The 16,299-nt window shown below is 43.0% G+C and overlaps 2 protein-coding genes and 1 long non-coding RNA gene across 3 annotated transcripts in view; 2 read left to right on the top strand and 1 right to left on the bottom strand.

Moving 5' to 3' along the window:
• The window catches only part of rev3l (REV3 like, DNA directed polymerase zeta catalytic subunit), a 78,421-nt gene extending 76,082 nt beyond the window's left edge, over positions 1-2,339 (top strand). Inside the window, exons 31-32 of the mRNA XM_084952777.1 lie at positions 649-864; positions 1,279-2,339. Coding sequence (XP_084808903.1) covers positions 649-864; positions 1,279-1,419 — 357 coding nt within the window. The 3' untranslated portion in view covers positions 1,420-2,339. The remainder of the gene's footprint in view (positions 1-648; positions 865-1,278) is intronic.
• slc60a2b (solute carrier family 60 member 2b) lies at positions 2,260-11,309 on the bottom strand. Its single transcript, XM_084952779.1, has 4 exons — positions 10,754-11,309; positions 8,391-8,559; positions 8,189-8,305; positions 2,260-5,480 (listed from the first exon to the last, which is right to left on the bottom strand). The coding sequence occupies exons 1-4, from the start codon at positions 11,030-11,032 to the stop codon at positions 4,228-4,230; spliced, it is 1,818 nt and encodes a 605-aa protein (XP_084808905.1). The 5' UTR covers positions 11,033-11,309; the 3' UTR covers positions 2,260-4,227.
• LOC146372348 (uncharacterized) lies at positions 11,299-14,750 on the top strand. The gene is made up of 2 exons (XR_014802705.1): positions 11,299-11,901; positions 14,049-14,750. It is a non-coding gene; the product is annotated as an uncharacterized LOC146372348 (long non-coding RNA).
• Positions 14,751-16,299: the final 1,549 nt, after the last annotated feature.

Genomic DNA, 16,299 nt, shown 5'->3' with positions numbered 1-16,299 from the left:
AGATAAGAAACCCTTCAAAACAAAAAAACAACCAGGAACATCATAAAGACACACAATCAACTGAATACTGAGTTTGGAGGATGAATTAGATTAATTGGTATCTTCCTTTGACTGACTGGCAAGTCAAAGAGGTCACCCTCTGCTTCCACTCTTGTCAAAATAAAAGCAGTCTGTCATTTAGAGAGAACAAAGGATGAAGAGAGATCTCTTCTGCTTCCTGCTGATGACTAAATGAGTCAAGCTGCAGCGCTGCTGCCTCCGTCTTTGTTTCTTTACTGAAGTCTGACAGAGTGCACACGCCATCTGCTGGCATAGCTACTAATCACAGTCAGATACATAAATGGTTGCTGCTCCAGTGCCACTGACTCCTTTTATGTCTTCGTTTTTCCCAGTGAAAACAGAGTCGCACACAAAATCCTGAATGTGTGTATTTGTATTAAAAAAATTGAATCTTTGATCTCTGATCCTTCAGCATCTAATGATATTCGGTAGGATTCTTAATAAACCTGAAAAGTATCATGATCACGTAGTTCACACTGTTTTATGTCCATGAAGATGCTGTGCATGTTAACTCCATGTGTCTGCATATAGTCCAGCAGCAGTGATCAATCAAACGTGTTTTCAGCTACATCGCTCTTTTCTCTCCAGATCCAGAAGGCATCCTGCTCCTCCGTGGTGGGTGGGGAGGAAGCGGGGAGGAAGGGGACAATTTCCCAGTACTTCACCACGCTTCACTGCCCTGTGTGTGATGAGCTGACCCAGCTGGGTGTGTGCTCACGGTGTCGTGCTGAACCTCAGCGAGTTGCTGTTACACTCTACCAGGACATGAGGCAGTGGGAGAGTCAGCAAGAGCAGTTGCTGAAGGTGAGAAGTTGAGGACGCACAGAATCTGAAATTCTGGGCTCCTGTTAAGGTTTTGAATAATAATTGGACCATTAACTTCTGTGATTACAGGTATTTATTTCTTCCTGCTTTTGTCACACTGTCTTTAAACATTTACCCAATTGATACGAATCAAAGCAGGCGACACTGAAGGAACACGGAAACTGCTTTCTGGCGATAAATCTAGATTTATTAAGACAGCAATTGACGTCAGCAGTAATGATGCCTGGTGGCAGCAATCACTCGGGTTGAGTTGGTGTGCAGCTTTGCTTAAACAATGTCGGACTCCGCAGTTTTTCTCTGGTCAGACCAGTAGTGACATGTTTGTGAGTGGTGTCCATACCAGAGCTCATCCTTGTGTGATCACTGTGTGCTTGTGTCTCTGTTTGCATACAGATCTGTAGGAACTGCAGTGGCAGTGCTGAGCGGCAGGTTCCCTGCGTGTCCCTCGACTGTCTCATCCTCTACAAGCTGTCCCGGGTAAACAGACAACTTTCCAAGGCCCCCTACCTCCGTCAGCTGCTGGAGCAGTTCTGATTGGCTCCCAAGTCCCGGAGCCACCCACTGATTTGGTGCTAATTCCTGGCCTTCCATCTTAGTGTTTGTCCATTTGGTCGTAAAAGTTTAAATGGTGCTTTGATTGAGCCCTGACGGGTTTTCTCATTTTGTCTCAAAGTATTTCTCGGAGTATGGAGACTGTTTACTTCATGCCTCCAGTGGAAGAGGCTGTGTGTTCGTTTGCTGCCATCTCCATTAGCTGCTATGGGCCGAATGAAGCTGATCTTTTTGATGACACGGCAACAGACGGCCTGTTGCGGGACTGAGTGCAGTCCAATCATGGAACATGTGTCGTATTGTGTATTCACTGTAACTGGTTTTTAAAGATCTTATAAATTCAGAGACGAACTACACCCAAACCACTAATTGACTTTTTCTCCTTTTTATACTGACTGCAGTCTTTTTGTAAATAGTTCCTGTACAGATCCATCTCCAATCTCACTGTGCATTAACCAACTACAGCTCCAACCATGAACACAATCAAAGCAGTTTGATGCGTTCTTTTTGAAGGTGCCATTTTTCTGTTTCTTTAACCTTGTCTGTTTTGGCAGATTTGACAGTTCATACTACAGAGTATGGGAACTGGAAAGCTCTCCATTTTTTATTTTTAAATGTGGGACTGCTGCAATACTGTATTTGGTAATTTATGCCATGAAGAGTCTATTATTTCCTTGTGGATATATGGTTTTGTGTACGTTTCCAATTTTACTGTGCGAACCGTCTTCAAACTACATTAAAATTTGATCTTTAACCCTCCCACTCCAGCCGTACACAGGATCTGTGGATTTGTAAAAATGTAAAAACTTATAATGAAGGAGATCCTTTTTGTTTGTTTTTAATGGACATTGCTGTGGGTGAAGGTTTGAGATTGATATAATAAAATAAAAAAAATCAATGTATGAAGATGCCTTCTTTCTTTCACTAAATCAGGAGCTTAAAAAGAAAAAATCAGAGGAACCACAGTGACATGACCCATTACAGCACAAGACCAAAAAGAAAAAAAATCCAGTTTTAACAAAAGTGCAGCAGAAAACAGCTGCATACACTGTACAGCTCAGCTCATCACACACACACACTATATTGCCAAAAGTTTTTACTCGTCTGCCTTCACACACACATATGAGCTTGAGTGACATTCCATGTTTAGCTATAACAGCTTCAACTTTTCTGGAAGGCTTTCTACGAGGTTTAGAAGTGTTCTTCCAGAAGTGCATTTGTGAGGTCAGACACCAATGTTGGGATGCTCTAATTCATCCCAAAGGTGTTCTGTCAGGCTGAGGTGTAGGACTCTGTGCAGGCCAGTCCAGCTTTTCCACACCAAACTTCCTCGTCCATGTCTTTAGAAACAGTTGTGCTGGAATAGGAAAGGGCCATCCCCAAATTGCTCCCACAAAGTTGGAAGCATGAAATTGTCTCGGTATGCTGAATTATTAAGAGTCCCTTTCTCTGGAACTAAGGGAGCAAGCCCAAGCCCATTAAAAAAAATTTACACTTAGTGCAATGCAGTCAAACAAGTACTGCTCTGCCAACTCGAACTCCTCCATCAGATTGCCAGATGTAGACATGATTCGTCACTGCAGAGAACACCTCTCCACTTCTCTAGAGTTCAGTGGCATCATATGCAGTTTGCACCACTGCATATGATGCTTTGCATTGCACTTTGCAATTCTGTAACCTTCTGTACTCTGTTCTTGAGCTAATCTGAAGGCCACATGAAGTTTAGAAGTCTGCAGTGATTGACTGTGCACAAAGTTGCTGACCCCGGTCTGTGATTTTACGTGGCTGAGCTGCTGTCAATCGCAATCACTTTCATTTTGTGGAACATTTAATGGTGACAGAATTTCCTGACTGGACTTTGCACAGGTGGCATCTTATCACAGTACCATATTCAAAGTCACTGAGCTCCTGAGAGCAAGCCATTCTCTCACAAATGTTTATAGAAGCAGTCTGCATGCCTAGGAGCTTGATTTTATATACCTGTGGTCATGAAAGTGATTGGAACACCTGAATGTAATGATTTAGAAGGGTGAGTGAATACTTTTGGCAATATAGTGTATTTGCAGTGCAAGATTTTATTTTAAGGGGGTGGCTAGCTGTCTGTCCCTGGTTCAGCTCATCCACTCTCCTCACGTCCTCAAACAAGGCACTGAATTCTAGCGATGCATCAATCCATGTTTGTCTAGCTCCAATGTGATACCAGTAACTCAAAGAGAGAAGCTGACAGAGAAGTCTTAGCTGTAGTCAAAAAAACACCGCAAACATAAAAACATTCAAAATGTAAGAAGTATAACAACTTGCTGTCCCTTGGCTTTTGGCTTCATCCATGCTATGTTAGCTCTCCCGTTTGTAATCAGTGCTCTACTGCTGATGGAAGGCATAGTAAACACAGAACATAGAATTGAACTGAATAGATTGACCTGTTGCCAACGATCCCAGTGAAGTTCTTTGAGTCAGGATCAGGCTGATATCTGATCTATTTCTTACTTTCATTCTAGCCTTACCTTTTACCTAACTACAGAGGGGATAAGGACACAACAATATTAAACGCACTGTCAAATGATTTATAAGAAAATAGCAATAGTTCAACATCTGATCCTTCACTGTCCAGCAGACGTCCAAAAGCTTTAAAAGATGCACTGAATTGAGCTGCGGAAGCGTGTGTATGATTTATAAGCTGCACTACTTAGTCAGTGCTTCCTTTACTAGAGTACAAACAGTAACTATGTTGGAGTTTCCAGGTCTTGGACAGCAAATGGACAGTTGAGGCGTGTCACTGAGCCGACATTCTCAGTCTCTCTTCTCTTGGTCCAAAGAGAGCAGCAGTTTCTGTCTTGGTGAGTGTCCTACCAAAGAGATGCTCTCTGAGAAAGCGGCGCCTGCAGGCTCTGACGCCAGTGTGGTTTGGGCAGTGGGGCTGTCTGTTAGAGCCATGACATCAGGGGGAGAGGACATCTTGCTTGGTGAATTCATAAAATTTGATGTATCGTCCATTTCAATGACCTCAAAGTCTGCGTCGTTCAACTGATCGGCCTCATTATCCTGCTCTTCCTCATCCTCATCTTCATCAGCTCCTGAGTCCAGCAGTGCCCGTTGGGATTCACTGCTTTCAATTTCGTCATTCACCGAGGCCAGCTTGTACATGACTGGAAAGAGGATGGAGGTGAAGGTGGCAGTGACGAGTGACAGGTACATGAGCAGCGGGTGCTCTGGAAACCTCTTGAACAGGAAGCCTATGAGTGCTGGCAGCACCATCTCGCCCAGCGCTGCACCCACCACGAAAACTGCCGCTGTGCGCCCCGTTACTGTGGTGTACTGCTCCACCCACGAGATGCCGCTTGGGAAGATGGCAGCCATGGAAGCCCCATAGATAGCAGTGCAAACCCACAGGACCTCCTCTTTCTTGTTGAAGAAGCAGAGCAGAAGAGAGGAGATAGCGGTGCCCACCAGGCTGAGCAGGATCATGTTTCCCGGGTACATGCAGGCTGCAAAGAAGATGGCTAACCCACGGCACGCTGCAAACGACCCCCAGAACAGGGAGTTTAGCCCTGCTGCCTTCGCCTCAGCCATGTGGATGTACTCCTTAGCAAAGGTAAAGATGAAGGAGCCATATGCTACTTCAGCACCGACGTAGGCAAAGAAGAAGAGGAAAAGGAGGGCTGTAAGAGCCACATGATATTTGGCCACCAGGGGCTTTCCTGAGGCCGAGCGGGGTTTGGCACGTGACACGCTGTTGCGAGAATAAAGGATGAAGAAGAGGAAGGACACGAGAAAGACAAAAGCACCGATTACGATGTAGGCCCAGGTGGAGTTGAGGGTGCTGTGCAAGACTCCCTGAGTGTTGACGGTTTTGGTCACCTGGGGCTCTGTGGAAGGCGTACTCTTGGTTGGTGCTATGGCCTCAGTGCCCTTCCAGTCAGTCCCAAACACCAGCTTGGCTATGATAGGAGACACAAAGGCCCCAGCGGCAAAACTGAAGTGCAGCGCTTGCAAGTGAGGCCCCGACTGCTCACCCCACGTGTCCAGTATGAGCACGTTACCACCTGACACACAGGAGAAACACATAGTTAAGAATGGAGACACAAGCGTCACTTTGCTTTGGCTAAACTAGAAAAAAAAGATTAACAGAAGAATCACAATCAGACAAAACAAGGAATGACTCCAAATAACTCCATCAGCAAGTTTCCATTCTTATGATGTTAAGAATAAGCTACCACTGTTAGCAAAAGCAGATGAAGGATTATTCTACAGGCCTAATACCACGTGGTGCACTAACTACATGCAAGATTTACAAGATTTCAAAACAGTTTGTAAATGTCTTTGTAAGGTCTTTATAGGTCAATTTGCAGGAAGGAAACATAATTCACTATGAATTCATTTCACTTCTTCTGGTGCACATCAAAGTGAAAAGAGGTGCACTGAAGAAGCAACAACCAGACAACACCCCGAAAAGGAAAAGTTTGCTGTGTGTGCCAGCACAGTCTCAAGAGTATAGAGGAGAGGAGACGTTACACAAGCAGAGTTGAACGGGGCCTTCGAAGAGCATTAACCCAACAGCAGGACAAGTATCTGTTCGTTTTTTGAGAGGAGGATCAGGAGAAGGACTGCCAGAGTGCTACAAATTACCTTCGGCATGCTACTTGTGCATGTTTCTGAACAACCTTTTGGAAATAAACTCTATGAGGGCCCACTGTCCCTCAGTGAGACCTTTGTTCTTACAGCTGAACCACAGAACACCAGAACTAGCAGGTCTGCCACTGGTGCCCTGTTCTCTCCACGGTTTCGCTTTCATTCAATTTTATTTACGTGTGCACCAATACACAGCAACAGTCAACTCAAAGCACATTGTATTTTAGGGTAAAGAGCCTACAACGTTAGAGATAAAACCTCACAATGAGACAACATTAATGAGAAAGCACTTGGCAACAGTCGGAAGGAAAAACTGGCCACCAGTTAGGGATGAACAGAGGGAGACAGGAAAGGCACGCTGTGGACGAGTTGGTAATGTGGTTTGAAGCTTTAAATCTAAAGTGGTGGATAAACACATGTAGAGTGAAAAGAATCAAGTTGAGAATAAATGCTCAGTATATGAGATGAGATGAGATGATTGCAGGTCTTTTGCCCACAACCGAGATGACAGACCTTGCCAACCGTACATACAATAGACAAACATCACATTGGGGAGACAGGTCAGGCTAGGTAGTGAGGAAAAAAACATCGAAATGTGTAACACAAAAGGATAATACAGGAATGCACAGATATCAACACACCATAGCACAATAAACACAGACAGCAACATGGGAAAGTGTTCCAGTGTGTACATCTGATCTGGGACCGCTGCAATCTTCGACTGCGCCTCCAGCTGACCCGATGTCCACATCAGAGGGGAGGTAAGCGTTGGAGGTGGCGTTGGATCCGGGGTAGGGAGGGTGATGCGTCAGTGAGTGCTTATCAGTATATGTATGTGTGTGCGTGTCCATAGTTCAGCTGAGACAGTGTCCTTCGCCCTGCCAGGCTAAGTAAACAGTCTTCCAGCCAACCCAGGTGGCCTTGCATGGAATGGGAAGGAACAGACTCAACACAGTCGTTATCAGGGAGTTTTTGTTCGGCTCCAGCCTTGAGCCCACAGCTGGTAATTCTTCTTTTGCAACAACTCATGAGAATTTCAAGCTGTTCTTTAACACTACGACACTGGTCTCTCAATCTCCCGTTGGAGAGCCGCGAGTTTCTCCATGATGTTATTAACCTATAGTTCCGTGGTCTTGTCATTCTTTTGCTCACAGAGCAGATTCTGAGACCTCACGACCGCAGTCAGCTGTTCCAAGATGTAATCCAACTTCCGCTCAGAGGTGTTGTTCTGAGTGGACTTTTCCTTGATGTAATCCAATGAACGCTCAGAGGTCTTATTCTGAGTATTCACTGCAGCCGTAAGCGCCTCCAAGCTCTTAACCATGCTGCACTCAGTGAGCCCTTTCTGAGAAGTCGTGCCTCGTCCCATCGTTTCAATCCCAGCAGGCAGTCTTGGGGGGTTTGAACAGCCGGTTCTGCTTTCTTAATTCTCAGATAAGCCAGGGCCAAGCCAGCTCCGATCAGCAAGAACCCTGTTATCATGGTTCCGAATAGGTAGATATCTTCAGCGTCCTCGATCGACAGTCCCGCCAGGCACACGACCCTCCATTTCTGCCACCCTTCCATCGTGTATCCGGCAGGGAAAGTCCCTCCAGGGCACTCGGGCTCTTCCGAGCCCAGACTTCTCGTTGAGAAAAGGGTGTCAATAGCATTCAGAGACCAGTTGATCAAATCCATAATTCTCTTTAGGTTTTAGAAACAGACTGTGAGAGAGTGTTCCAGGGAAAGTAATACAAAAAACACAAGACTAGACAAGGACATAAGAACTAAGCAGGGAAGATAAGGGAGAGGAGAAAAAGTGCGTCCGCCTCCTCCGAGAGCCAAAAGGAATGTCATATCATATCATGGGAAGTTCCCAGCAGCCCATGTCTATTGCACTGAATTACTCAAACCATCTCCCTAAATGTTACAAACAGGACTCCACTACTGTTTATTCACTCTGCTGCAGCTAAGCCATGCCCTCATTTAAACATGCATCACCACAGCAGGAGAGAGAATGACGAGAAGAAGAGGTAAAAACAGCCACTTGTGGCTCTGAGCCCTGCACAAACTCATCAGCTGAGGCTGACCGTTAAAATCATTGAACTTTCACTGATACAGTGAATATCAATAGTTTACTTACCTGTATCTATAACACCCATGGATATCCCAATGCTGGACATGAACACAGTGAGGAGCAGAGCCTGCTTACAGTAAGGGATGGCACACATTCCAGAAGCCGTGAGCAGCATGGACAAACCTAGAAGATTACCACAGGAGGCAAAATCAATCTCATAAAATGACTGTAAAGGCCGGCTGGCAAGAACAACAAGCTAGAAAGGTACCTAGCAGGAGATGGGGGTTCATGCAGTCAAAGAGAATGCCTCCTAACAGGGATCCGCCGGCGTAGCCTGCAGAGCGGCCAACAAAGATGTAGGAGATGTTGCCGATATCCTGGTTCACATTTGCAGCCAAGTCTTCCAGTGTGGGGCCAAGAACTGAGATACACATCCCCTAAGAAAATAAGACAAAGCTTAGAGCAAGCCACGACTGCAGGACCTCTGTTGTTGTTGGACCCACTCCTCTCCCTCCATTGTCCTACTTGTCTCATCTCCTTGAGAGATCAATGACAAATGATCACATCAGGATCTAGGAGAACTAAACTAACATTTCCAACCCTGTGCATTCTGCTCACCCCCAATGAAAACTTTACCTCCTCCTCCTGTGTTTTTGTCAGCAACAAGACACGAGGTGAAGACAGAGGTGGCAACGTATCAACACATACTGCACAAATGTTTATTTTAGGATTTCTGTTGAGAAAAATTAAGACTGAAAAATTTTTACAAATTTAAACGAATCTAAACGTTTTTTTGATCCCTGCTAATTTGCATATAATTATTTAACTACAATAACTGATATAATATAAACATTTAGAGAATAGTTAAGCTTATGCACGATTACTGTTTGTGGACCTCAGCTCATGATTTAAGACTACACTCCCTCACATACTGTTAAACACCATGCTATAGATGAAGGTGAACTCCTGTATAACTAGACAGCACCTGGCTTTTCTAATGAAAACACAAAAACAGTTAAATGTCAATTCTACTCGTTCAGACACCTTGACTCTCATGTATACTAGATTCATTAGTGCCAGAACTAGTCTTCCAGAGTTTACACTTTCTAAACTCCCTGGGGTGGATGAAAGCTTTACTTATTTTATATGCTAACTACTGAATCTGCTATCTGTTCTGGCAATACTACACAGTTTAGTAACCTGTCTGTCAGCTCAGATCAAAAGTTCAAAATTTGATGCAAAGGGCTGGAAAGACCACTGACATGCTCCCTCCATTTTCCCCCAGGTGCTATCAGAGGAAAATGCAATAAAGTGTGGCCTGTAAAATTCCTAAAGATATAAATCACACGGTTTACACAAAAACCTAGAGAGTATAAAGCTAATACTATCAGGTAAAAGGTACAGGGTACCAAATTGTGAGTTGTTCAAATTATATTTATATTTTCTTTAGTGCTCCAATTTGTCAAACCATTGAATAATAATAAGTAAACTGTAAGTGTATGCATGTGAAATGGTATGACGATTAATTTATGTGATGTTTTTTCTTGAATGACAAAGCAAAATTTCTTCGAAGGGAGACAACAAAGGCTAATCTAAACTGAACATTGGAATCATAATCCTCAGAGTTTATCCGTTCCTTTTACCAGTGCCAGCATGCTTATCTAACTGCTTTGCATCACACAAAAAAGTGAAGTGGAGCTTTTGCTCACAGAGCCTCCAAGTTTTTTGTTCTCTACACTGAGTTCAACAACAACAAAAACTGCAGAGCTGACACTGGCATCAATCAGAGCTGATTGATATCAATCCTTAAATAATTGTAATAAAAGTTTCCATTTTCCCACTTTTTTAACAGCTTGATCTGATGCTGAAACAACAAAACTTGAATGTTCTTCCCCAGGCCCAATGGGGGGAGAAAAGGTTAACAATACAGGAGAAAGTCGTCCAGTGTGTACAGGTGGATTTCACTAATCTGATGCGGAATAAATGGTTGAAGAGCGAGATTTACAACTATGAAAATCCGGTTGTGCAGGATACTGCTGCATTCACTGAACTATTACAACCGTAATATTTCTTACTATTCAATAGTTACAAGCACATGTGACCACCTTGTGTACGTAGATTCACATTCTGTTGCACCTTTATAACAACTACAGGCAACCGACATGTGGGGCCAGTCAAAAACAACCTAAGGACACAAAGTACGACTTAAATTGAAAGGTCTCCTTCGTTTACAACGCTCGACAGAACCATAACAGGCCAAAATCTACTATATTATGGCACTATATAAGTAACTGCAGATCTTCTGACATTTCAAATTAATTTCCTGGAGTAGACTTCAGTAGAAATTCCAAAGAACGCAAATGAATATTGGACAGCCGTGAAAAGTTAGCGGTTTATGGCTATAAACTAATGTTGGTTATGCTAACGGATAACATTAATACAACCCTAGCTAGCCAACTAGTTAACTGTTGTAGATATCCCAACCAGCTTAATAAATCTATTCAGTTACCACATTTTATTTATTTATTTAAAAATTTCCAATTCATTTCCTTTTTAAAGGAATGAGAAAAGTCAGAGAATTGTTTAATGAACCGGCAGGTTTAAGCTAACTTCCCACTCCTAACTATTTACCAAGCCCAGGCAAGATGCACAGAGCGCGAGCGTAACCATCCAGCGGCCGGCTGCTCCTTGGCCGCCCCTTCCTCCGCCAACCACCTCCACCCGGTCGTCGCTGTTTTGTGTGGTCTTTCTCTTCGCCCCCTTTAGTGCGTTCTTCATTTCTCGCCCGGTGTCCTTCCTCTTGTCAAACAGGGTGTCCTCCTCCTGGTCGTCGTTGTCGTCCTCCTCCATACTGGCGAAATGGACGTGCTTCTTTTTAATATCGGTGTCACGCGTGACGGACGTAGACATAGCTGTCAGTCTAGCACCGAGAGAGAGAGAGTGTGTTGCTGGGAGTGATAGTGAGCTGTCACAACGCCGCTAACTGCTGACTGACTACAGATAATAAAGCGAGTCTTTTATCTCCTCCCGTTCTGGCGCCTCGTGTTTGAAGGCCGCAGTTGGTTAAATACACGGATTTTTTGAGTCGGGCATCTTTAATGCGACGGTGACTGCAGGGTACCACCGCTGCAGCCGTGGAATCCCTCCATATGTCAACAGCTGCTGCCTGTATGGCTGCTGAAGGTTTGCAAAGATCATCTATTGTGATTGATGCTCACTCCGTGTGTAAAGACACACCTTCCTTTTGAATAACCTGAATATTTTTTTACTTTACTGTCTTTATATTAATCAGCAAGCACTGTTTTGTAATGTTATCACTTTCACCTGTGCGTTTTCGTGTTATTGCAAATCAATGAACCTGGGACCTATGCAAAACCCAGAATGCCATGTGCCAAAACAGGCGATCGGTTCGCTTTGTTTATGAGCTTTTCAGTACCCTGAAATCATGGCAGAGTAAGACCTCTGTTTCCACTGGCTGTTCACAGCTCAAGAGCACCAAATAATCCAGGGCTGCCGGTGTCCTCCAATTCAGGGTCTGCAGCCTTAAAGGCTGCATTTTAAGGCCGATTACGTCACAGTGGCGCGCCGAAGGCTGTCCCAATTCAAAGGCTGCTCGAAATGCGGCCCTCAAATGCGTCCTTCATTTCCCTGAATTTTAAGGCTGTGGCAGTGTAGACTTCGTGGTCCCATATATCCCACAATTCATAGCGCGGCAGTCGGTGTGGATAATTCTGCCGCAGACTGCAGAAGCGGAGCGGCCGAAGAGTAAACTGTGAAAAGTAAGTACTGAATATTATGTCACTTATTTATGTGCAAATGTTTAGTAATGAGGAACATTAAAACATTACTGTTGGCCACATGTCGGCAAAGTTATTTGCCATTAGCGATGTTTGTACGTTCAGCTTTTAAAGCCTTTAAAATAGAATAATACAATAGTCGACCTTAATCTTACAGAGAATGTGATGATTTTGTGGATAATTAAAGTCAGTCATATATCCACAAACACAACAAGCTGAAAGTCAGTGATGCTGCTCGGTTTGCAGTCTTGAATATCACGGCACAAGCAGGATCCACTGCACTGTTAATGTTAGCTATCAGGGCTCTAGAGTGCGACCAATTTGGTCGCAAATGCGACCAAATTTTTCAGTGGTGCGACTAAAAAATATTTGGTTGCACCTGTGCGACCAACTGTTCGGGTAGCAAAAAAAAAAAAAAAAAAATCTGCAACCTTCCCTGTGGTCAACAGCAGACGCACGTTATGCCCCTATCGTGGACTAAACCGATCAGAGATAGTCAGGGGCGGGACCTCTCTGATTGGCCGTGGTCCAGTTGAAAGTGCAGGTGGAAGTGGGAGGTGAGTAGCTTGAATAAAGCGATATCAATTCATTAAATCCTGAATCGACTTTTAAATATAACTGTGTTTTTCCAGAAACGCCAGATTCTCAGATTAAAGCTCACAAAACCATTTCAACAACAACCAAACAGCAGATGAGAGCAGGTACACGGATTCCACACAAAGACGTAAACGCAGAACGGACCCGACGCATCAGAATCAGCTTTGTCTTTCTCGGCTTTCTCACCCGACGGCCCGTAGACGGACACGCTGTCGGAGCTTAGCGATTCTGATGCGTCCGGTCCGCGCTGTGTCTTTTTGCGCTGATTCTGAGCTGCAGGTTTTGTCTCTCTCCAACCAAAATTCACCGAGCCAGCAGCAAAAGAAGCAGCAAACTGCGCTTCACATTTGATCAATGTCGTCATGAATTTTGCTGTTTTGCTTCCACGACTATTAAAATCACACTCCATGCACAGCTAGCTCTCTCTCTATCTCTCTCTGTACTTCAAGAACAGTTTCCCGTCTCCAATCTCTGTTTTCTGTATTATTCATTCGCTTATTACCCACCAGTCTACCGTTGTTTACAGCGCTGTCGGCTGCTGTCTTTTTCTTTTCTTTTTCTTTTTTTTCACTTAAATGACCTCGGACAAGAAAGCCTATTTTTTCTGTTGTTCAATACTGAAGAAATTTAAACTTTATATGCAGAACATTGTAGAATATTTTTAAGGTTATCTGCTATAAAAAGCCAGACCAGGAAAATCTCCTTCATGTTTTTCTGTGTTTTATTCTCAGTTACTTTCACACAAAGGCATCTGCTGTGATGTTCACAATTCTGATGAAGTCAGTACTGATAAATGATCAGAATTATAATATTTCTGACTGTCTGAGGCTAAGTTGAATCGAATCGGGACTTTGAAAACCGGAATGAATGGATTATAGAAATCAGTGATGATACCCAGCCCTAGTGAGCAGCCTAGGCACGACAGAAGTGGATGTAGCTGTAATAGGAAAAGAACTATTGCTAACTTTTCTGTTAAGTTAAGGCCTGATCCTTCTGAAATGCATAGCCAGTGCTCTGACACGGTGTCATCAATCTTTGAATGCTGAAAAAGCACAGTGTATCCAGAAAAACACATTATATTATATAAATTATTATAAAATTTGTGTGCGCCTAACTTTTGTGCCGGTACGCCTAACTTTTTTAACTTTTTAAAGTTAGGCGTACCGGTACGCCCATGGCAGAAAGTTAGTCTAGAGCCCTGGCTATGTTATATTGCTGCCTCTGTTCGGTGGTGTCGAGCCAAACGGACTTTAACGTGTGTTTGAACGAGCTGACGGTTCACTCGTTAAGCTGAAAGAAAGATGCTTTAATCACAGGAGTCACACATGTGTCCACTGTACCAGCTGGGAACTCTTCTTGTTTAGCACTTGTAATAACACAAACACTAAATCCTCCTGTTTGTAGCAGTGTATACACCTGAGACTCTCACCTGTCTATCTGTCCTGCACTCTCTCTCTTTTTCTTTCTCTCTGATTGTGTAATAAAAGTATGAACATGTATTTATAAGTTACACTTGTGTTTGAATCCTGCAGCTTGTCACACATTTGATTTCCATGTGTGACAACTGCAAGTGTCCAGAGTGAGGACAGACTGAGGGACCCACTGCTGCACATCATCTGTGAGGCTTTGCACCCCTGATGATCCACCAGGACAAACTCAGCAGTGTGTGAGGAAGAGGAGGAGGAAGAGCCAGCAGCAGCTGACAGATGGAGAGAATAGACAGACTGTTCCCTGTTTGTGAAGGACTGCTAGAAAAGTTTAGAATAACTAATTGTCTGTCCTGAATCAGTCTTATTAGGTAATGTTCAAATAATTTTATCATTCTAGTGTTTGCAGTGTGGGAGAAAGTACTCAGGGCCTTCAAGTTACACACTATGAAAGGCAGCAACAAGTTTAATATTCAGAAACCTAAAGTATGTATCAGCAGCAGAATGGAGCTAAAAATAAATGTTTGTTTCAGTTCTATGAAGCTTTGAGTATTTTGGATTAGTAGCACTGCTGTGTTTGTTGCATCATATTGCTGTAATTGTTTATATGCTTTATATATTCTGAGCTAAGTTGATCTATAGTGTTACATCATATTCTATAAGGATGTTATGTGTTTGGATACTTTCTGCGCAGTTTGACCCATTTAGCAGAAGTCAGCCTGTTTAAGGCTCTGATATCTATTCTGTATGACTTAAAGCAGTTATGACATGGTCTGATTTTCTCACCCAATAAAGGAATATTTAATATATCAGTCTACTCTTCATTATATCAGACACAGTTATCACAGCTCGTACATTTGCTTTTTACACATATATGTAAGCATTGAGCCAAATGTAATAATGCCAACATACTGAAGGGACAACATTTGTCTCTTATATATAATACATCTATATATACAGTGTCAAAGATACTTGAGTGTCTTTGAGTGAAGATTTAAGGTGATAGGACATATAACTAGCTGCAACTTGAATCTTTACTGAAGCTCAGTATTTGACACAGAGTTCACTCACATGTGCTGTACCAGTGTACCTGCACATGTGATGTGACAATAGAAGTGATTTGATTTGAGAGTTCAAACTCACTGCTGTAATAACTGATAATGATTAGTATAATAACTGTAATATTGGCCATATCATATTTACACTGACTTTAGTCTCATGAACAAAATTAACTATTTGTTATTTACTAGCTAATCTTATATGACTGTTCAGTACAGATATGAAGCCCAACAATCATGTTTTACAGTCCTGTGGTCTCAGCCTCAGATACTTATTAAATCACACAAAGCTCATGTAGAAACAAACAAACGAACAAAATATGTTCTCCTTCATTTCTGTCAACCACACGTTTCCAGCTATCATGGTTGCTAGGCAACCTGGGCAGCGCGACGGAGGCTAGACCGTCCCATTTCACAAGCCTCACACTTCCGGCCTTAGCGGTCTTTGAGTACGCGGCCCTTGAGGACCGTTGAGGCTGCGTACTTTAAGGCTGCAGACCCTGAATTGGGATACAGCCATAGTAGTAGTTAGAAGCCTTTTCTGCCTGGCAGTAGTGAAAGCACATGGCGCCATCTAGAGTTTGTACCAAGTAAACTGGCTGAGCACAAATAAAAACCAAAGTGTGTAAGAACTGTTTGATTACTTGGCAGCAAAGTTACAATAGGTCCAGGCTGCTGGGGGCATCTCATGATGCACTGTGTGTTTCTTCTTCACTCAATCCTCCCTCAGCCTAGTTCTGCTGGAGGGTTTTTCCTGTTAAAATTGAGTTAATCCTTCCCACTGTCCCTAAAGCGCTTGCTCATAGGGGGTCATATGATTGTTGAGGTTTTCTGTGTATTACTGTATGGTGTTTCCTTTACTATATAAAGCTCCTTGAGGCAAATGTTGTTGTGATTTGGTGCTATAAAAATAAAACTTAACTGACTTCAAAGACCTGAATTTTAAAAATCCCCTTTTCTCCCTTAAACATTTCAAGTCCAACATTCTTTCGTAAATTCTCAGCTATGTAGAATAACTGCTAATGCCAATGCATTAGTGCATATAAATATTATATTTGACCTTATTTATGAACTACAATTTATACAAACTTATATTTCCTTAAGAACAAGAAGAAGAATTTCTTTTAATTTCAAAGGTATTGGTAACAATAGCTCTCAGATAAATGTCAAAGCTATTACAGATACTTGTGAAATTGTAGTTATTCAGTAAAATACTCCACTTTAAATTAACTTCTTCTAATTAAAATACCTCACGTAGCACTCTCACTGTGGTATGTTGGAGCCTGAACACCTATAAG

Source organism: Perissodus microlepis, chromosome 15, assembly GCF_051167445.1.
Source record: "Perissodus microlepis isolate ML-2025 ecotype Zambia chromosome 15, ASM5116744v1, whole genome shotgun sequence".
NCBI classification, from domain to species: Eukaryota; Metazoa; Chordata; class Actinopteri; order Cichliformes; family Cichlidae; genus Perissodus; species Perissodus microlepis.
Note: the sequence above shows the minus strand (reverse complement) of the source record. Positions and strands in the feature narration are given on the sequence as shown.